Genomic DNA, 22684 nt, shown 5'->3' with positions numbered 1-22684 from the left:
AAGCCTGTGCTAAAGGTCTGTAATCCTGGGGGCCACTGGGACGTGGCGTCTTTGGTACAAGAACAAGGAATGACCCTCTGCAGACTCAGACTCATCGGTTCATAAAAGTCTTCACAAAGCTGGGGGGAGCAGGCCTTGAGTAGAATGGGAGGCAGAGCCTTCAGTTTTCAGGCCCCTCTTCTGTGGAACCAGCTTCCAGTTTGGATTCGGGAGACAGACACTATCTCTACTTTTAAGATTAGGCTTAAAACTTTCCTTTTTGCTAAAGCATATAGTTAGGGCTGGACCAGGTGACCCTGAATCCTCCCTTAGTTATGCTGCAATAGACGTAGGCTGCCGGGGGATTCCCATGATGCATTGAGTTTTTCCTTTCCAGTCACCTTTCTCACTCACTATGTATTAATAGACCTCTCTGCATTGAATCATATCTGTTATTAACCTCTGTCTCTCTTCCACAGCATGTCTTTTATCCCGTCTTCCTTCTCTCACCCCAACCGGTCGCAGCAGATGGCCCCGCCCCTCCCTGAGCCTGGTTCTGCCGGAGGTTTCTTCCTGTTAAAAGGGAGTTTTTCCTTCCCACTGTCGCCAAAGTGCTTGCTCATAGGGGGTCATATGATTGTTGGGTTTTTCTCTGTATCTATGAAGCGCCTTGAGGTGACTTTTGTTGTGATTTGGCGCTATATAAATAAAATTGAATTGAATTGAATTGAATTGAAAATTGAATTGAGGGCACGGGAATTCACCCGTTCTGGTCCAGCAGACTTCTGAGTGGAATCTTCTAATTTGCCTATGAACTTGCTCATAAAAGTGATAGGTGGGGTATAGGTGAGGTATAGGTGGGGAAGGGACTTTTATAGGAGGTGTAGTTATAAAAAATTTCACAGTAACAAAATGCAAAATGCTCACAAAATGCTGTTTTATTGCAGAATATAAATTACCCAGTAAGAAATAACAGGAATTTAGAAAAAAGTCAAAACAATTTTGTATCTCTTAGGGACAATGCACTTTCAAATTTTAAGAATAAGATGGTTAAAAATAAACTCTTCAATATATATGATTACTCCAGAAATAGACATAAAATGTCATGTTAGAGTCTAAAAGTTATCAAGGTTGTTCTAAACAATCAACCAGCAAACAATTTTTTTGTGAGCTAAGTCCTCCTGGACTTTAGGGGTGATCTGAAAGCATTACTTTCTATTCACAGATGAAAGAGAATAAATTAAAAGTAAAAGTAGAACAAACTGTTACTATGTTTTCAGTTCCAGGAACTAAACTAAACCACAACATTCCAGAAATCAGTTTGCTTAGTTCTGTTGAGTTTCTCTCTTCCCTGTTCCTTTGTGCACACATTATATCTGTTCATTCTAGCAGCAACCAATGCAAAAGGTCTGCAACCTGACAAGAGCATTTATTTAGTTCTGTTGTTGTGAGGCAGCACTGATCCAGATTTCATTGTGGTGAGTAAAAGAAAAATAGGATTCATAGGTAGCTGCAACATGAGTGTTGGGATCAAAGGTTTTCCCGGTCTTAGCCAAGGCCTCACGAAGAATCTTTGTGTTTTTCTGGCCAGTCTCAGTGCTTGGAGCACCACTGAAAACCCTTAAAACAAAGAAAAGCAAAATTGAGTCATCTTTCCCTGTGAGATTTAGACCTGTGTGTTAGCTGCTCTCTTTAAATTCACTTTTCTGTCATAATGACTGATTTTGTTCATTTAGAACTTCACAATTTTGCACAAATTTGCAGTTATATTCTACAATACAACTGCAAAATGAAAAACTTTGGATCTACTGAAGAAATCAAAGTGATTTAAAAGATAAATGGACACACTGCTCACCTTACATAGACAGTGGCTTCAGGTTTAGTTTCTAGTTTGACTAATGGATCATATATTTCTGCCTTTTTGCCACCAGAAGAAACAAACCACGACACCGACATTTTAGGATCACCTTCACCTTCAGTAACAGTGACCAGTACTGGCCAGCAATCATCAGGAATCTCAAAACCTGAAAGAAACAAACATTGTACAGAACTCAAAGTGGTAAATGGACTGGTTCTTATATAGTGCTTCTCTACTCTGAGCACTCAAAACACTTTACACAACTAGGCCTCATTCATCCAGCACGTTTTCTATCTAACTTTCACACACATTCATACACTGATGCACCTGGAGAGCATGCAGACTGTAGCAGATGGGGATCAAACCACCAACCTTCCAATTAGTAGGCGACCTGCTCTACCACCAGAGCTAAAGCCACCCCAATAAGTGGGAAGCCTAAGGACTAAATCTGTTTTTTAAGACAAAAAAAAAATCTTGAAGAGTCAAAATTCAATTTGTGATATATTTCTTAAGATATGATGTGAAATCTTAATTTTTGCCAAAGAACCCCATAGAACATAATAAAAAATAGAAAATGAACTGCTCCTTACCTGTAACAGTTTAATATGATGCAAGTTATTGTGGGAACTCTTTAAAGAGGATTTTGTTTCTCAAGTACTGGTTAGGAACCAGGGTTTATTTCAGTTAATGAATGATTACATTTATCAAATATCCTACTCTCTTAAAATATTTCCCTCCACAACAGCTGAGGTTCTAATATGGCAACTTGAATATGAAACCGGGTAACACAAGACTAAAGGAATACAAGGTATCAGATTCTAGTTGTTGTTATGTTGATTTTAATCTTACATTTCTCAACTAATTTAGAAGTTCTGCACACCATCTTAGATCTTAGATCAACATATTACTTATTTATACAGGTCCATGTTTAGTTTAGCTACTGCCATAGCAAACTAAATTACATACTCGAGTGATATTTCAGTGCCTCATGTACCTGCTTCAGCCTGTCTCTTGACGTAGGTCTTCAGGCGTGAATTTGCAGCTAGATAATCCCTGACTCCAGTGCTGTCGAGCTTTGTGGTAATCCAGTCGGTAGCACCATATAAGCGCACCTCAAAGTCCTGCACACAACAGAAGCAAAAACTATACTTATCGACTAGAAATAAGAACACACCAATAGTATTTGTGAACTGTTCCAAAGCCTACCTGGTGCGTCTCAACCACTTTGTACTGAGGACATTTTTCCTTTGGGCAAAAGTCCTGTCCGGTGCAGAGTGACACCAGGAACACAGCTAAGAGTGCAAAAACCACCTGTGCCATCTTCACTGAGTCTTCTGAGGAAGTGCAACTCCAGCTCCACAGACAATACTGCAACTTAAAAGTACATCAAAGTGATGCCCTAGTGCACCAGATTATATCAGACACGCCCACATAGCTGTGCTGCAAGGCAGATCAGGCAGTTTATCTGGTCTCTGGAAAAAGAAACACAAAACAGACAAGCTGTCTCTGAAAACGTTTTGTGACAAAACAAATTCAAGGCCAAGAGACATACAGAAGTGTGTGATATTTTTGTCTTCTTTCATTTTATCAGCTTCCATTCAATTCAATTCAATTCAATTTTATTTATATAGCGCCAAATCACAACAAATGTCGCCTCAAGGCGCTTCATAGATACAGAGAAAAGCCCAACAATCATATGACCCCCTATGAGCAAGCACTTTGGCGACAGTGGGAAGGAAAAACTCCCTTTTAACAGGAAGAAACCTCCGGCAGAACCAGGCTCAGGGAGGGGCGGCCATCTGCTGCGACCGGTTGGGGTGAGAGAAGGAAGACAGGATAAAAGACATGCTGTGGAAGAGAGACAGAGATTAATAACAGGTATGATTCAATACAGAGAGGTCTGTTAATACATAGTGAGTGAGAAAGGTGACTGGAAAGGAAAAACTCAATGCATCATGGGAATCCCCCGGCAGCCTACGTCTATTGCAGCATAACTAAGGGAGGATTCAGGGTCACCTGGTCCAGCCCTAACTATATGCTTTAGCAAAAAGGAAAGTTTTAAGCCTAATCTTAAAAGTAGAGATAGTGTCTGTCTCCCGAATCCAAACTGGAAGCTGGTTCCACAGAAGAGGGGCCTGAAAACTGAAGGCTCTGCCTCCCATTCTACTTTTAAATACTCTAGGAACAACAAGTAGGCCTGCAGAGCGGGAGCGAAGTGCTCTAATAGGGTGATATGGTACTACAAGGTCATTAAGATAAGATGGGGCCTGATTATTTAAGACCTTGTATGAACATTGAACATAAGAAACCCTTTTCCCATTTGTTTGGAGTGTGATGGGCAACACTTTTAAACTTTTAAGTAGTTTGTGTACTTTTAAATATTCTTTTCTAATTATGAATAGGTTGTTGTGTGCTCTGCAGACTTAGATAAAATTTTACTGTACATGTCTATAGTGCAAACATGCTTTTGAGTGGACAGGCAGTCACATTTGATAATTTATTTATTTTTATTTTCTTTTCCCACAGTAAAGCTTTTCTTTATAGCCATGCTAGCAGCACAGCTAGTGAGACTTATTTTAGTTTTTCCGTCTAGGACCTTATAGATCCTTGAACTTAAGACTTAGAGCTCATCCCTGACATATTTTGCTCCTGATGCGATCCTTACACCTGATTGTCCCTCCACTGATCATAAGTTACTTTTCAAACTGTCAACTAAAACTGGAGATTCACATTTCACCATCACAGATATGTAATGCTGGCCTGTCTCAGCTGGCTCATATTTGAAATGTTGCTTTTAGATACTTATCATTACTGTAACCTGAGCAGAAAATTTAATGCTTCACAGAAACTTACTGAGTTTAAAATTCCTGTGTCCTTGCAGTTTCAGAAAGTGGTTAAACAGGTTTGTGCACAAATTAAACCGTGTTTACATAGGTCATCACTATGTGTGTGTGTGTGGGTGTGTGTGGGTGTGTGTGTGCGTGTGTGACTGTGTGACACACACAGTCTTATGAAAGATGTCTTATGAAACATTGTGAATCTGTGTAAGAGAGAAGAGAAGTGCAAATTGCATTAATAAATAAATATGTACATTATAAATCACCTATCATAGAATTAAGAGTTGTTATACAGCTTAATAGAGTATGGTAGGAACGATTTTCTGAAACTTTCTTTATGGCTGTGAGGTTCAATTGACCCTGTGCACGAGAAAATGCTAACTTCCTGGTTTGAGACCGGATGTGGGGTTGTACATTTCCGGTTGCTTTACTTTGCGGTCAATCGCTACTGCGAAGATATACTCCAAAATTGATGTCCAAAACTCGAAAACGGAAAGATCGCGTTAAGTTACAAAGAGCAGAAGGTGGGAACACTCACCACTGTTGTGTCATAAAAAATCTAATGATCAATTTTGACGTTTAAAGAGTTTAAATGATCAGTTGTTTACATCACTCGACACAAGAGAACTGCATTACTGCAGCAGAAGACACATCGTCCACATCCAGAAGCACATCTCTGTATAGTGACTGGTCTTATGATTTAAACAGGCAAATGTTCAGCATTCAAACTACAGGTGAACAATAGTCAAACCAGATGTTTCCCCGTTATGTTGATATCAGCTAGTCAAGTACACACCTACACAGCATGTTAACAAACCGTGAACAAAGCCACACAAAAAATGAATGATTGCTGGTAAGGGTTTCTATACATTAGTATTTACGAAGGGTATGTTGTGACTTACCTTCAAAATTACAGCGGTCCCTCGCTATAACACGGTTCACCTTTCAACTCGCTGTTTCGCAGATTTTTTAGTGCAAGTTTGCATGCTTTTTTTTTTACATCACATTGTGTCCTGCGTCCTGATCGCTGCAGACGATCTCCTCCGTGACGTCTCTCCTGTACAGTACAGAATCACTGCATCAATCGTTAGCAGTGTGACTCTGAAGTGCAGTACTGTATCTCCACGATGTCCATGAAACGTTTTGCACCGTCAAAAAATAAAATTGGCTACTTGATTTCACCTATCGCTGGTTACTACTGGTGGTGGTCAGAGGGCCTGGTGGCGCCAGTGTCTGGCAGCCTCGCCTCTGTCAGTGCGCCCCAGGGTGGCTGTGGCTACAATGTAGCTTACCATCACCAGTGTGTGAATGTGTGTGTGAATGGGTGGATGACTGGATATGTAAAGCGCTTTGGGGTCCTCAGGGACTAGTAAGGCGCTATATAAATACAGGCCATTTACCATTTACCATTTTTTAGAACATAACACCCGCGATAAACGAGGGACAGCTGAGAAATATAACATTTGAATCCCTTTTCTCTTTTGCTCTGAGGCGCGGGGAAAAATATCGACAAGTCGATGAACATCATTTACAGATATATTGGGTAAATGCCCGAGACATCTATAGAAATGTAAATTGCCGCTTGATTCATTCATTTGCTTAACTTGTTTTGGACCGTAAACAGGGCGCAAATAGGACACCGGAAACAAAGCTCCCCACAGGAGTTTCCGCACTGGAAGTAGCATATGCTAACGTGCACATAGTCAATTAGTCTGAGGGAGAAGGAGTGTGGAGTGGAGTGGATGTGATGGGTTGGTTCATGATGGACAGCAGTTTGTTCATTAACCGCCTCTCACTGACTCAAACACCTTGCTTCACACATCTGAGCTTCCTTAAAAAAAAGCTTAAAAAAGTTTTAAGTTTTGTCAGATTTATCTTGTTTATACATTTTTATTAAAATAAAATTCAAAAAACTGAGTTGGCATGCAATCGCATGCTGCATATGCATATATTAACAGAGGTGATTATAAATAAATATCAAGAATATCGACAGGAATATTACAGAAAAGTAGAAAGGAGCGTGTGCAAAAGGGTGAATCTATTGTAGTGTTTACAGTGTATTAGATGGAGGAGTTGTACAGGGAGATGGCCACAGGCAGGAATGATTTCCTGTGTTGTTCAGTGGTGCTTTTTGGGAATCTCAGTCTCTGAACATGCTCCTGTGACTAGCCAGCATGTCATGGAGTAGGTGGGAGTTATTATCCAGCATTTTCTTTATCTTGGACAACATCCGCCTCATGGACACCACCCCAACGGAGTCCAGCTCCATCCCCACGACATTAATGGCCTTGCGGATCAGTTTATTTAGTCTGTTGGCATCTGCAACATGCAGATGTCGCAGCATCTGCTTTGCTGCCGTCTCCTGTAACCAGGCATGTTTCTAAGGTACGTTTTTTTCTGTTTTTTTTTTTTTTTTAAATGTTGTTCTTGTGGTTTTTGGCCTCAGCCCTCATGTCCAAAACAAAATGTTCACAAAAGGCACAGGACCGCAGGTCCATCAATGACACTGGAACCGTTCGAAACACAGTTCAGGTGGCCGACCTGGAGGACGGCAGCACAGGAGCCCTGAGAGAAAATGTTCAGGAGGCCGACCACGTGGAAGGCAGTGGCCACGTGGAAACAACTCAGGAGGCCGACCAGGAGGCCAGCAGCACAGCGGTCCAAACCAGAACAGTTCAAGGGGCCAACCGCGCAGAAGGCAGCAGCGGCGACTGAGCAGCTCCGAAGGCCGGCCACGCGGGAGGCAGCGGGAGGCAGTGGTGGCGACTGAGCAGGTCCAGAGGCCGCCCACGATGGCGATGACGTCCAGCCTGTGGCCTGGACAGTGGCCGATGAAGTTGAGGCCCTGGACATAGATCAGATGGCGGCGTAGCAACTGCAGGACCAGAAGAGGTAGGACCAGACGAGAAAGGACCAGATGAAGCAGCTGCAGGCGATGTTGTGAAAGCCGCAGGTGGTGGCACACAGGCGACGACGGCCGGAAGGGGCCCTCTGACCCTTCAGCAGAGGCAGACGAAGGCTGGACGGGCCCCTTGGACCCTCCAGCAGAGGCAGAAGGGGTACCATGGACCATCCAGCAGAGACAGACGAAGGCTGAAGCTGCCCCTTGGATCCTCCAGCGGAGGGTAAAAGCACTCGTTCCTCTTCAAACAATCCACACACGAGACCAGTCTCTCTCTCTGACACTCACAACACGGGAAACATAACTTGAAATAACTTGAAGTGAGCTTTTCAGTATGACTTCTCATACATATCTTTCACATTATTATGGAGGAATTGTGGCCTCCTCTTCTCATTGGAGGCCACAAATCATTGAGGTCCGCCAGGGTTTGTTTATGTACAACTCTCTTTAGGACCTGCCACAGCATTTCATTCACGCTCTGAACTTTGACTGGGCCATTATAACAATTTGATTCTTTTCTTTTTCAGCTCTTCTGCTGCTGATTTGCTGCTGTGCTTGGGATCACTGGCCCACCTTTGACCTAACCTTTAGCTGTCAGACAGATGGCCTCACATGTGACTCTAGAACACGTCGGTCCACATTGTGGTCAGTGAGTGGAAGGTGGCCAGAGGTTGTAATATAAGTCAAACCATCATCATCTTTTCATCATCATGTTTGACAGTTAGTATGAGCTGTTTGTGCTGATACGCTGTTTGGTTTTAACTATATGTGATGCTATGCATTATGACCAAGCATCTCTACTTTGTTGGGCCCAAAAGAGATTGTTCAGTAAGTCTCTGGTTGTGTTTTGTTTAATTAAACTAAAATTAAGAAATAATCTTTCACTGAAAATGCTGCCCTTATTAAGATACAAACTTTTCCAGTCTTCATGGAACACTGAAATGTTCAAAGCAGCTGTACTGGATCTGACACCTGTGACCACAGCGATACTTACTTGTCACTTTTGCTTTTGCTATTATGCCAAAGCATCAATAATTAAAATCAACACATGCTTGAGGGAAATCTCCAAACAACAAAGGAGGAAAAACTTTCAGACTGTTAAAGATAACTGTGATAGCTGTGACTGAAGTTTGTTTCAGTTTTCCCCCTGTTGTGTTTACATGAGGCTGTTTTAGTTGCTTAGTAATTAAATGCAATGCACAGCAAAGCAATTCATATAATAAAGTATACAGAAAAAATTCTGCTTTGTTTATTGTGATAAACATTTTGTAGATTTAAAGTTTACCTGCTTTGTGGATAGGCTAAGTATAGACCTATAATCTTTATGAAAGATGTTTAGTCAACAATAGAAAGTAGTAAATGAACACCATGCTCATGGAAAAAGAATATGGGGAAATTGAGTAGCAATGGATATAAAGATTTTTATATGAAAATAATAGTTTTTCAACTGTTTTGGGTGGAGAGTGCTCCCTTTCTTAATGAATAACTACTCCACATGCAAAAAATATTTAATCATAGTGTGACCCTTATGGTTATCCATAGATCCATAGGTATTCTTTGCAAAAATGTAAAGGCAACACATGATTGGCTCATGTGCCCTTGGAACAAATGTATTAGTTAGAGATATTTTTTGTCCACTACAGCACCATCAGCAGTTGCACTGTGGGTCTTGTGGTTTACACTGTCAAAAAGTTCCCACAAATTGTCTGAGTGCATTGTTGTAGTTGCCACTTAAACTCGTAGTGATGCTGCTGACTCTTAAGCTCTGTCAGAGTTTGCAGTGTCATCAGGTTTTTTCTACACTCTCTCAATCAAACCTGGAAGCAGGCGGTAAGCCATCTGTTGAAACTGGGGTGAAATACACCAAAACCTCAAAAAGCCATGGTCACGTGATATCTACAGTGTTTCCAACTTTTATTTTATCCATACTGTGATTTTTAAATGCCTGTCCATGAGTGCCTTTCATTCTTCTTCTTCTTAATAATAATAAATCAAAACAGCATCAATCTGTCACTATCAAACATCTAATCTTTATTTCTGTTCCACGTCAGACTTTCACCTGTCTCAGCTGGGAGGCCTCAAGCAAAAACAAAACACCTAAAACATACCAGACCTCTCTACATGAGTGTATTTCTTCATAGATATAGTGTCACAGTAATCATGCGTAAATACATCTGCTTCTGCATTTTAGTTTAATTTTTGTCAAATAAATAATGACATTGTGTAAAATATCGTGTTTTGTTATTCATCTGAGGTTAGATTAATGAATACACATGACACTATGTTTTATTATCTCCTGATATGTAATACCTTGGAAATGAAAGAGGGTGTGCGTTCTTTTTACTGTATTTATTTATATAGATTTTTTCTATTTTCCTTGGCCCTCTCCTGACCGGTTTTGGTATCATCTCATTTATAAAAATCCTGGAAATGCTCCTGGGAGTTGTATTTTTAGCTTACAATCTGGCAGTGACACTTTTTGGAAATGAGGATTGACTCTTCCCCTTTTAGTGATTGCAATCCTTAAGAAGAGAGGTCACGCTTCCATAAATATCAGAGCAAACTATGATCAGTGCTATCTGCCCTGATTATAAACGAACCTAAAAATAGAAGCAGCCTGTCACTTTGAACAATCAGAGTGCAGCACTGTTCACATCTAACTCCAGCAGATGGCGTAACAAACCAAGAGGCACAAGGAGAGAGCGAGTAAGCGAGTGATGGTAGAACGAGAGAGGCGAGCCTGCTCTCCACACTATCACACCTTATCATCCTGGCTCTTCGGCTATGCACCTGCAACCTCTCCTTGGAGCCCCCTTCTTGTCATCCTCCTTTTTTCCGCCCTCCGCCCCGGCGGTCGGACAGAGGTAGTGCGCGCTCAGCAGCGGGAGTGCGCAAAGCGGTCGGCATGCACCTGGAGAGAAACCGCCCCGCCAAGCCGGCCAAGGGCTTAACCAGAGACGCAGCAGGATGCGGAACGACGCTCTAACGACAGTGATATAGCAGCAGAGCACCGGGTGGATATCAGAGCTGCAGCATGGGCGTGGGAAAGAGGCGCAATGACAGCGATGTGATTCCACAGATATAAGAAGGGTGGGTGGGGGGAACCCGAGTTACGTTTGGACCAGAGTTGTGCATTTGAAAGCTTCGATTTGGTTGCTCTGAAATTCATCAGACACAACACTTTGTTTTACCTGCCGGTCTACCTTCACCGGAGTTTAAAGGGATGGAGAAAAGCGCACAGCAGCAGTCCAAAAGCGCAGAGAGACCAGCAGAGGACATCTCCAAAATACCCGATGAGGAGCTGCTGAAGTGGGGTAAAGAGGAGCTGGTGAGGCGGCTGCGGAGGGCAGAAGCAGAAAAAAGGGGCGTCATCGTGGAGCACGGCAATCTGATGCGGGAGGTGAACCGGAGACTCCAACAACACCTGAACGAGATACGGAGTTTGAAGGTGAGGTCGGGTGGTGCTGATGAAGGGGAGCCAGGCTGTGCCAGGGCCCGTGTGGGGTTTCTTCCAATGTGTAGACTATGTGTAGACAGCTTGCTGACTGAAACAAGTGTGGGCTCTGCATGAGAAGAAATATGGCCAGGTTACAGGGGTAGATTTAAGGTCAAATTTAGCTTTAAATAAGCATTAAACCTGTTGCTTCTCCATGCAGGAATTTGGAAACATTAATAAAAGGAAAATTGTACCTTGTACTTCTGTTTTATGGTTTATTATTATGTGCTAAACAACATATTAACTTAGAACAGGTTTTCTGAGAAACTGTTTTGTAATGCATTTTTTTATTTAAATTGTCTGCACTAAAAAATCAGTTAGTGGAGCTGGTAGACTAATACTGCCAATTATCATTGACTGAAGCTCCAGTTTAATTAGTGGTTACTTATTGGTTGCGTCCTTGACAAACCATTTTATCCTTTAACCAATAAAATGTTGAAGAATAGATAAAATTGTCCATCATTCTGCCCTGCCTCCCTAATAGTCCAGAAGCTAAAGACACAGACACACACACACAGACACACACACACACACACACACGTAATCTTCATCAAAGCTTCATTCATAGCAGGAATGAGTATGTAATCTCTCTATGTGCTTCTGTGTGTGTGTGTGTGTGTGTGTGTGTGTGTGTGCGTGCTCTGTGTAAACCAGGACGTGAACCAGAAACTGCAGGAGGACAACCAGGAGCTGAGGGACCTGTGCTGCTTCCTGGATGACGACCGGCAGAAAGGGAAGCGGGTGTCGCGGGAATGGCAGCGATTGGGTCGCTACAGCGCTGGCCTGATGAGGAAGGAGGTGGCTATCTATTTGCAGAAGCTTAAGGAGCTGGAGCAGCGGCAAATGGAGGTGATCCGGGAGAACCTGGAGCTTAAGGAGGTGTGCCTCATGTTAGAAGAGGAGAGGGCCACAGTTGTGGCTGGAAGCACAGGGGGAAGTGGTGGTGGTCAGGGAGGCCCAGGCTGCAGGAGCTCCATTGACAGTCAAAGTAGCCTGTGTCAGCTGGGCGGTGGCATGCCTACACCAGGCCTGTTGCGGGATGTTGGCGATGGAAGCAGCACCTCCAGCGCAGGGAGCACAGACAGCCCAGATAACCCTCACCATAAACCCTCCCCTCTTGGCTCCAATTCAAGCCCTGGATCTGGCTCTAGATGCAGCTCTTCAGGACAAAAGAGAGATGTTTGTGAATTCAGCGGGAGGAGGCGCAGCTCCACCACGGAGTACCACACCTTTCCCCAGTCCTGCCGGCCCCGTGGAGGGTCCCTCACCAACCTAGAGCTTCACAGCTTTCGAGGACACAGCCCAGAGAAACACAGCAAGTCTCCTACCAGGCTACCTTGTGGCTCCCACTCCAAACCCTGCAGCTCTGACCTACTAGCACAGAAACAGCTACTGATGTCAGGACAGGCATCTCCAGGCAGTGGCAAGGGCTCAGCTAAGTCCAGCCCAGATCTGAGTCAGCGACACCGGCAGGTAAACTCAGCAGGGGCTGGAAGTCCTGAAGCCAAGCAGGTAGCAATGGGCACACCTGAGCACCTGAGAAAAGGGCGGGTGATTGTGGGAAGTCCAGAGTCTATACGGCACCACTATCACTATCATCAGAGCCCAGGGGTGGAGCACAGCAAGGGGAAGTATAGTAGTGGCTCCCCTGGCAGGGATGGAAGTCACAGGAGACCAGCGGGTGAAGAGATGGCCCCCCACCACCAGAGTCTGTACAACGGTAGGCACATGGTAACTCTTATCTTGTATTTTTTCATTCATAACCCATTTTATGACACATAAATGAACACTTATACATGTATAGAGAGATGCACTAACATATTGTTTTATCTAACTAGAAAATGGTGGAGGCAAGGACTAATAATGACCAAATAGAGATATTTTTATCAATTACATGAGCCGTACATTCACAACAAGCATACAAACATTTGAATGTTTTCAACAATATACATTTATTGCATTTCTTTACTTAATGAGGATAAAGGGGCCGATGGCGCGATATGGCAGCCTCACCTCTGTCAGTCTGCCCCAGGGCAGCTGTGGCTACAACTGTAGCTGCCTTCACCAATGTATGAATGTGAGAGTGAAAGAATAGTGGAATTGTAAAGCGCTTTGAGGGGTCCCGAAAAGCGCTATATAAATGCAATCCATTATTATTATTAAACTGTTTACTGTTTGGAGTCCATGTCAGCGGTGTGCCTATTAAAGCAACAAGATAAAGGAACTACATAGCTGATATCAATGCTTTAGTATTTGTTTGCTATCATCTCAGTATATTATTTTTCTAAAGTATTCCTTCAGATTGTTAAAACCTAATAGGCATATAGAAGATTTGTTATGTAAATACACCTTAGTCTATTTGATCTAATGCTTTTTTTTACTTGACCATTTTAATAATTTTCAGCCAGGCTTCTACTCCCATATTCCACCTTTCATTTATATTATTTGTGATTCAGATTCATTTTTGTATATCTTTACATATATTAAAAAGTTGAGCCTTTGAATGTAAGTTAAATGAAAAAATATTAACTTAAGGCTTATTTGCCAGTGTTCTCTGGGAAGTTTGTATTTATAACAACAAGCTTTTAGTTGCTAATATAATTAAAAAACAGAAAGAAGCACATGTAATACTTTTATTAGCAATAACTCAGTTGACTAGGGATGCAACGATACCAATTTTTTCAAACCGATACGATACCGATACTTGGATCTGAGTACTTACCGATACAGAGTACAAAAACCGATACTTCTACCACACACACACACACACACGCAATGAATTGGAAGACAGGTTTTATTTTATTCTCTGCCAATAAAAAATTAAATCTTAATAAAAATGACCACAAAAAAATTTCAAGTGAAAAATAAGCACTTCTGTTAAATTATTGCAGAGTGTCCACATTGTAATTTAACAAAATACTAGGTTTAGACGTGGCCTATGAGCTAGACCTACAATTATAGTCGCACATACATGTTTGGATGCACATGCGCACACAGTGACAGCTGAAGGATGAGTAGACAGTATTTAGGCATGGAAACAAATAAAGAGAGAGCTTAACATGCATGTATATATAGTGTAGTATTCATGCGGGGACTCAGGTAAGTGTGACTTTGTACCCATTCACTTTTATTAGCTCACATCTGACAGCTGCTCAGCTCTTCTGAAACGCTCACATGGAATTTTTCCACATGCACAGTGCATAGGCCCCTTCAATTTTTGACAGCAAAAGGACTCATGACATTCTTTGAAACAGCTGAGCGGATTTGAAATGCATTGGCTTGGCTTTTAAGCTTGACTTAATTTTGGCTTCCATTAAATATTCCAAAGTCCTCCCTCGTGACTCTTTGGTTTAGTTGTTTCTCTGTGTTTTTGAGTGTCGGCTTTGGATGTGAAAAACAGCATATCGGCACAACAAGCTCACATCAACTAGGGTGGTCCAAAAAATCGATACTCACATATTAATTGATACTAAATTATCAATTCATACAATATTACAGTTTTCACTTGCAACGATCGATATCTTCTAGCTGCACCGCTGCAGACAGACGGGCGTTCAGCTCCTCCCCTCACTAACAGTTGAAGTATTTAACATTCATGATATTGAACTACACTTTGGGATGATTTTTAGTGGTCAATAAATGTTTTCAAAACATTCATTTATAAACAGTTATTATAAATGTTAACCTGGCTGGTGCACATGTTAACATTAGCTCCTTAACTATTAGCAGTTACTCATTAGCCGCATTAGCCACCTGTTATAATTACGTAGCGGCTCGTGGACTTGGGTTGCAGATGGAATATTGAGCCATGGTTGTTGGCTGTGCAGAGCAGTGGGGGAACTGTTGCTGAACTGAGCAGAGTATCCAGAGAGTGGACGACTAATCCGAGCAAGCAGAATAAACTCGAGCAGAGCACCACAATCAGATGGTTTAAGGTCTGAAGAGCAGAGCTGAGGATGTTGAGAGCTGCAGACTGAGACGAAAAAGCATAAATGGTAGATAAGAGAGAGGCTACAGGCAGATGCAGAAAAGATGACAAACTTTTTTACTTTCACAATAATTTATTCAAATGTTTCTTATTTTGTTTTAAAATGCAGGAAGTGACTAGTTTAATCTTTCACAGTGAGCTTTAACTTTTCCATAATGCTCTTCTGCAGTCAATGAGTGGAGCATGATCTCCTCTGTAGTAGCAGCTCTGTATTCTAGAGTCACATATGAGGCCATCTGTCTGACAGCTTTGCCAAAGCTGGGACATGCAACAGAACAACGATCCCAAGGACCCACCAGCAAATCGCAATGCTCTAGTGTTGTCTGTCCAAAGGAATACTCTTGTGGTTTCTTCAGATGCAACTTTGCAAACCTTTGTCATGCTGCCATGTTCTCTTTAGAGAGAAAAGGCTTTCTCCTCAGTCTTTTTCTAATTGCACTGTCACGAACTTTAACATTTACATACTATCTGAGGACTTTAGGGTCTGAGATGTTTAATGAGTCTACTACAGTCTGACCTTCTTCTGGAAAGTATTAACACACACCTGAATACTCCAGATGATCAAACTGCCAAAACGATTTGAAAACTCTGCTTTGATAGAGGGGGGTCACACTTGTTGATCAACTAATCAAATGCATTTGATCTGCAGCAACTGGCTCTATCTAATCTCTAAATTACTTTTTTACATGTCTGTACGACCCAGACCATTTTCATGATTCTTCTAATTTCACAGGATTGTATGTTGTGAGTCCTTGGGCTAGACTGTCAACACGAACTATGACTGTTTTATTCTAAAACATCTGAAGAAGAATATTGCCTCATATTACAGCATATCACTGGTGCTGTAAAAAACATAGAGTTCATGAATAAATCATGTATTTTTAGGCCATAACACAATCTTTGTTTATCTCCAGCCCAAACCTGCCTCCCTACATCCAAAATGAAATTAGGTTTTGACACACAGTAGGGGAACCAGAGGGAACTGCAGAGGCAAGTGAGCAAGTGGTTAGAACCATACTGAAGTGGCTCAGTCTTAAAATAGGTTCAGAAGACGGCGATCTTACACCAGAAATTGGCCACATTTTAAATCAGGGAAGACAGTTCAGATACCACCAAGTATATGAAATACAATGGCACATGTTTTTATAATTTTGTACATCACCATAGTAGAATTTAAATCAAACAATCAAGATGTGACTTAAGTACAGTCTTTCAGCTTTATTTCTCAAGGTTGAACTAAACAATCGCATTAACTGTTTCAAACAGACATCTTTTTTTATATACAGTTCTCACTGCCAGGATTAAAAGTTGTGATGGGCAGGGCTTAGCAGCGACTGACCTTTCAAAATAAGAGGGAACATAACTAATTCGAAAATATGCATGACGGCTATATAAATAAGGAAAGTGTGATTTGTCAAACGTACACGTGACACAGTGGGGAGTGACAAATCTTATCATGCTCTGCTGGTGCAGTGGCTCGTTTACATAAAGAATGGCAAATGCTGTCTTAAAAATCCTCATATTCCCGGGAGATCCTTGTTTCTTGCCTTCAGTAATGAAGCTCATGGCTGCTGTGGGACATACTAGTTCAGCTTTAGTATAAGTAGAACAAAATGATGTGTTCTTGATTTAATTTGTGTATTTTCAATCTGTTATTTTAAACAATAGTTAAAAAGTATGATGCACCTTAACTATCACTTTGCCATTGTAAGACAACATTAAAGGTTGCAGTTAGGTCTTTGTATTTAGCACTACATTACAAAGTGCACATGACCCTTCCTACTGAAACATGACTGTATAAATACTGTGTTGTGGTAGTCTAGCATCAGTAATGATTTCTACTGTGCTGAGTGGAAGTGCTCTATATTACAGCTGAGACCATGGGAAATAGCTTTGTACCTTAGGTGGACACAGGATGCCTGACTCAGCTATTACTAGGAAACAATAGTGGCTGGATGTACTGTACTGTAAACTGAGATGCTGCACAACTTTTCATACATCCTACTATGAAAGAGAACAAAGCATATGCTTTTGGTAGAATTTACAGTATAGAAAATCACAAGCTCCTCACAAGTCTTCTGTCTATTAGCTCTCAGAGAGAATAGCGAGTAACAAAAAGATGCATAGACCTAAAAAAAATATATCGATCTGAAAAATGAGTCGGATGCTATGAAACCTGGTTATAAATGGTTTAAATAAGAACACGGACGTCACCATAGCTGAAATTTTAGCTGCAGGAGACTAAATTTAGGAGGCTGGAACAGAAAGGCTGATTTAGTTTATTAAGATTTAATTTGCTCCAAATCGAGACTTAATGAGTTTTTTGGCATTAAAATGAAGTTAAATGCTCTTTGTAGATATTCAGAGGGAAATGCTGTTGCAGGAAGAGTTGCAGGGAAGCTGAAGCTTAAAGTGAATGAGTCTGGATTATACACACTATGGTGAAGAAATCAACAACACACTCTTCAATAAGCCAAACAAAGTATCATCTGACCAAATATGCAACTGGCCTCATCCCAAAAAAGTCACAAAAATGGTGCCAAAATGACTTTCTGTTGCCTTTAGAGTCCAGCATTTTCATACATATACACGAAACACAGCGGTGGGGCAGAGGCATCTTGTTCTACACAAGCTTTCAGCACACCTGTGATGTGTGTAAGTTTTTATGAGCTTTCAAATATGTTTAGGCCCTTAAATAAGATATTTATTTGTGTAAATAATAATAAGATACAACAGGGCCTTCAAACTACCAGTGCTCAGGTGTTTATCTCTAAAAGCATATAAATCGTTTTTTTTAATTACCCTCACTTTGGTTACCTACATACATTGATATATACGTATATATATATAAATTAATAACCGATGCTATGCTAACTAAATAATTCTTTACAAATATTTCAGTCACTACAGACTGTTGGCTGCACCTGCACTTGCTGCCCATTCTACCTCAGGTATCTGTGGTATGATAGAAGAACATGCAGAGTTTTAGCTCCTTGTGACATCCAAGTGTTGTTGCTGCACTACAAATTGGATATGTTTGGACTTATTTAGTATTAGTAGAAATAATTCATTAGTTATTTTATAAAAGAATTATTATTCATTCTACTTTTGCTTCTTTGATTGGTTCATGAAACGTTCACGAAACCTGCAACGTTCTTATCCTCTTATTCTTTAACATCATCTATCTCTTCTACTGCTCATTCATTCTGCTTCTGCTTCCTTTGTGCTGTCTCCTTTCTGTCTACTCCATGCCTTTGGACTATAGCAGTTGGATAATACAAATTCTTAACTGAAGCTCTTCACTTCTTGTTGCAAACTTACACACAGCCAGTCTAAATCTTCATTAAGCAGGTTCCATCAAGGGCCAGCACCTTTACAAATTGAGGTCATTAACATCAATATGCTCTCTGCTCTCCAGTCTTGGTGCACTAAATAATTGACTAGGTGCTATGTAATTTTCACCCTTTATAGTAGCACTGCTATGCTGGTATCAGTATGTGGTGTCTATGTAATGTGGCCCTCAGGCTGTCTACTGGGACTGTAATTGAGGTATGTCAATTGTAGAGATATACACATTAAATGATATCAGATACAGTACTTTATCATAACAAATGACACCGAATGAACTGTAATTGGGTATAAATATACTCAAGTTTAAAGTTAGTCATATATTTTAATGCTATTTAAAGATATGTTATTTGCAACTATTCACTGATAGTGATTTTATTTTCGTTCATACTGCATGGGTAGAAGATGCCATGATACGGTAGGACAGTGAGCTTTTAGCACCTATTACACTATTTCAAAGGGGGGAAAAAGAGCTGTGCTTCAGTAAATATTCATTGTTATTCTGAGGGATACACAGTGCATCTAGAAAGTATTGACAGTGCTTGGCATGTTCCACATTTAGTCATGTTTACATCACAATATTTTATTCATGACATAAGTCATGAAAAAAAAATCTGTTGCATTTGTGATATCGCTGTGTTATTTTTTTTATGTCATACGGTGCGGGAGGAAATTTCTGGGAATTATGCATGGATTGCATTCTGCAGCTAAACAATCAACTGTGCAATGTTCAAATTTATTCGTGGCCGCACCAAAAAGAAAACAGAAAATGAGAAAAAAAGCATGTTGGCAATGCTTCAGATAGAAAAAAATTATTTTGGTATTACCTGCCTTTCTAGGAACATGTTTTTGACACAGTTTGTATGGTGCTTTGATTTCTTGGCAGACCTTAAGTAGTAAAATATCTCCACACTACCGACTTCCTTAGACCCTTCTTTTCAGCAAATAAGGATCCTTGTCTTATGAGCCTTGGGCTGCATCCATTGGGTTGTTAAATTTTCATTAAGATTTTTTGTTGTTATTTTGTCTTTTATCTTGCCCATGCTCCTAGCAAGCTCAATGGCACAGATGCAGCAGCCCAAACATGTGTTGTTCCAACCACATGATTGATTTAGCGTGACACAATTCTCATTGTCAGTGGTTTTTTGTCTTATCGGTCAAAACGTGGATGGAATGAGTTCTATCGACTTTACAATGACAACAGAAAAGTTATTTTAGCATAACTAGCTTTATGATTTCATTGATTAGTCCTAGATATAAAGGGCTGTTACAGTTCTTCTAAAGGGGGAAAATATATGTTAGTAAAACTGCAATCACCAATTATTAGTATTAGTATTTTCGTCTAGGAAATGATAAAATGTACATCCAGCATTCACAGCTCTATTTTGGCCCCTGGTTTATTGCACAGGATTTAAATCTGTTATCTCCTTCTGCTATCTCCTGAGTGAGCTTGCCATTATTGTGAAATCCAATAGTGCTATTTTTCTCAGTTCTGACAAAGCTCTTCTGGAGCTAGTGGGACCACACAATTGTTTTTTCTGGAGTATGAGGCATGATCAAAAAGCTCTAGGAATTGGCCCTTTATAAAAATCTTACCTGATTTTATTTGGCCAATATCCTGTTCCCAGTCTTCCCAGGCTTCTCCAGACAGCTGGACAAGTAACAGCTTTTTCAGATTGCTCCCTGGTCCCATTTTGATCCCTTACACTGTGCCCTCAACAGCTTTGACATGGTCAGCAAACTTTTGCAGGGAGCAAACACCAAATTCTCTTTCCAGCTGACCCAAATGGCCCAAGAGTCTCACTTTTCCAAACCTGAAGGCAGTACCTCACTTTGAGGATGAGCAAGATTAAGAGCATGCTTATCCAGTATCCACGGTGTTGTACACAGTAAAACTCAGGGGGCAGTGTTATGCATGTTTCTATCATGCTATCACATGCTGGCCCAGAGCATGTTTAAAACACAGGATTTTCAATACTATATACATTACATAATCTTCACTCATCACATGCCCTAGTCACAAGATTTATCTCCCTTTTCTGCTCCCCAAAGAAATGAAAAGAAGTTGAAGGATCTGCTTGGTTTGAGATAGACACATGTAGGATGTCTCTGTTAGTCCTTTTGTTTAGTGGTTTGAGCTGTTATATTGAGCCCAGCTGGTCTGGCTGTCAACTCAGGTTATATTTGTGCTGAATCAGATGGGAAAAATGAGTGTGCCAAACTCATTAGGCTCTGTAAATAGCCAGAACCCAAAGTACGGTCTAATGGCGGTTGATTAGTTACAAAGTCTTTGTTCTTGCACAGAAGGGGATCAGAAGATTTTTTGTGCTTTTTAAAAAAAAACTTTTATCTTGAATGAAGCATGCGTGGCAGAGAACCAGTCATGGAAACAGCTATACCAATACACACAGGTACATTCACAGCTGCATATCACATAATCACACACAAGCTTATTTACACACACAACTGTGGATGTGTGTAAATAAGTATATATATAGATATGTCTATATATATATATATATATAGACATATCTATATATATCTTGTAGCTACATGCACAGACACAAGCCACATAAAGGCTAATGAACGCACTTCTACAACAGTGCACAGTATATATCCAAACGTAAGTATGTTTACATTCTTTGAGGATAACTGGAACAGCATGCAGGCATTAGATAGGTGAAGAGGCATGAAGTTGTGGCTCCCAGCTCTAACTGATTCAGTTGCATCTGTTGTCAGCTTCATCACGCCTGTCACCACTGTGAGGGTCACACACCACGCAGGAGTTGTTTAATGAATGGGCAACATTAAGTGATATTTACAGTGCAGCAGGTAAAGGGGAGGAGGTACGCTGCTAATAGCTAATAGCCAACAACTGGTATGTTAAAATGTTCTGGTTGGATCTTGTGCTTTTTCTTTGTCTAATATTTTTATTAACCGTGGACCAATGCACAAAAAGACATCCATCATGCCAGAGTTAACTGTTAGCTAATTTACATCTGCAGTCTCCACAGGTGCACGCAATGCAAACATTAAACACTAACCCTTAAATGCATCAGCATTTCATAAACACACAATTATCTGTAGAAGCATAAAAAGCTCTCTAATTAAAGAGAAAAATTATGAATTAAGTAATAGAAGCATCTGAAGAATTCCAAATTTTGGGGGAAGAATAGAGATATCACTTTCTAAACTGGCTTCTCCAAGAATGTAAATGGACTGATTCTTATAGAGCGCTTTTCTACTCTCCCGGAGTACTCAAAGTGCTCTATACAACATGCCACATTCACCCAATCTCACAAGCACTTTCATTATACATAATGCTTTCTAAATACATTCACACACATTCATACGCTGATGGATGCATCGGAGAGCAACTTGGGGTTAGTATCTTGCCCAAGGATACTTGACATGCAGACTGGAGGAGCCAGGAATCGAACTGCCAACTTTCCGATCAGTAGATGACCTGCTCTACCTCCTGAGTTACAGCCAACCCTAATGTCAGTGTGCAGAAAAAATACTGGCATTCTAACAAACCATGAGCTGAATCATGTACCAGAGCTAACACATACTGAACAGTCCTGAAGGTACTGTTCTCCTGGTAGATAGAGTGAGGTCTATAGGTCTCAGATCACTACTGGCGATTATTCTGTTTTGCATCAGTTTTGAATTCTTCAGTTAAAAATTCAAGTTTCTGACAACAGAAACTCAGAGACTGTTAGAATATCTTAGAATATGTTTGCTTTACTTTTTACTTTAATGACAACACCAGATGAGTAGCATGGACTTCTCAAAAAGCTTCTTCCAGTCTTGTGCGGGTCTTCTTTCTGTCTGATGTACTCTGACAGCTCTTTGGTCTTGCTCATGGTGGTGGAGAGATTGGAATGGAAGAAACTGATTCTGTGGACAGGTGTGCTTTGTACACAAAATTCCTAAAGAATTACTGATTGTAATCTGCGGGAGGCAGGGATTAAATACTGAGTTTCCTCACTAATATGCAAATCAATTCATAACTTTTATGTAATGTGTTTCTGGATTTTTGATTGAACTTTAGTTCAATCAAAAATCCAGAAATGAGACAGAATGGTGATGGTGATGTCCATTCCAGGGAAACAAGACAGCTTCCACAAACAGTGGAGTGCAACATTCTCTTTTTTCTCTTAGCCTCAAAATATTACATAGTATACCTTTAAAAACATTCAGATAATTACAATTAATAATAAAGTTTTGAATCACTTGTATATAGTCATATATAACTATAATGCCTAAACCGAAT

At 40.7% G+C, this 22684-nt stretch overlaps 2 protein-coding genes across 3 annotated transcripts in view; one reads left to right on the top strand and one right to left on the bottom strand.

Moving 5' to 3' along the window:
* Nucleotides 1-989: 989 nt before the first annotated feature.
* LOC148100028 (uncharacterized) lies at nt 990-3168 on the bottom strand. Its single transcript, XM_087849808.1, has 4 exons — nt 3044-3168; nt 2832-2958; nt 1835-2003; nt 990-1599 (listed from the first exon to the last, which is right to left on the bottom strand). Exons 1-4 carry the CDS (start codon nt 3155-3157, stop codon nt 1413-1415), a joined length of 597 nt encoding a protein of 198 aa, XP_087705934.1. The 5' UTR covers nt 3158-3168; the 3' UTR covers nt 990-1412.
* Nucleotides 3169-10325: 7157 nt separating this feature from the next.
* The window catches only part of LOC102783086 (uncharacterized), a 31715-nt gene continuing 19356 nt past the window's right edge, over nt 10326-22684 (top strand). The window contains exons 1-2 of one of the 2 annotated variants that reach the window (XR_004844192.2): nt 10326-11024; nt 11727-12803. Coding sequence is in view for 1 of the 2 variants with exons in the window: in XM_006807139.2 (XP_006807202.2) it covers nt 10800-11024; nt 11727-12792 (1291 nt within the window). In the remaining variant the exon portion in view is untranslated. The remainder of the gene's footprint in view (nt 11025-11726; nt 12804-22684) is intronic. The other variant, XM_006807139.2, reaches the window with a different exon arrangement.

Source organism: Neolamprologus brichardi, chromosome 13, assembly GCF_056152115.1.
Source record: "Neolamprologus brichardi isolate AB-2024 chromosome 13, ASM5615211v1, whole genome shotgun sequence".
NCBI lineage: Eukaryota > Metazoa > Chordata > Actinopteri > Cichliformes > Cichlidae > Neolamprologus > Neolamprologus brichardi.
The sequence above is the reverse complement of the archived record's forward strand: the minus strand, read 5'-3'. Positions and strand labels throughout refer to the sequence as shown.

Bases quoted from the DNA above. Each gene is read 5' to 3' on its own strand.
- LOC148100028 (XM_087849808.1), bottom strand. From the start codon at position 3,157: ATGGCACAGGTGGTTTTTGCACTCTTAGCTGTGTTCCTGGTGTCACTC. The intron at 2,959-3,043 runs GTAGGCTTTGGA...TGTTGTGTGCAG, and splicing joins AAGTGGTTGAGACGCACCAG to GACTTTGAGGTGCGCTTATA. The intron at 2,004-2,831 runs GTACATGAGGCA...TGTTTCTTTCAG, and splicing joins CAAGAGACAGGCTGAAGCAG to GTTTTGAGATTCCTGATGAT.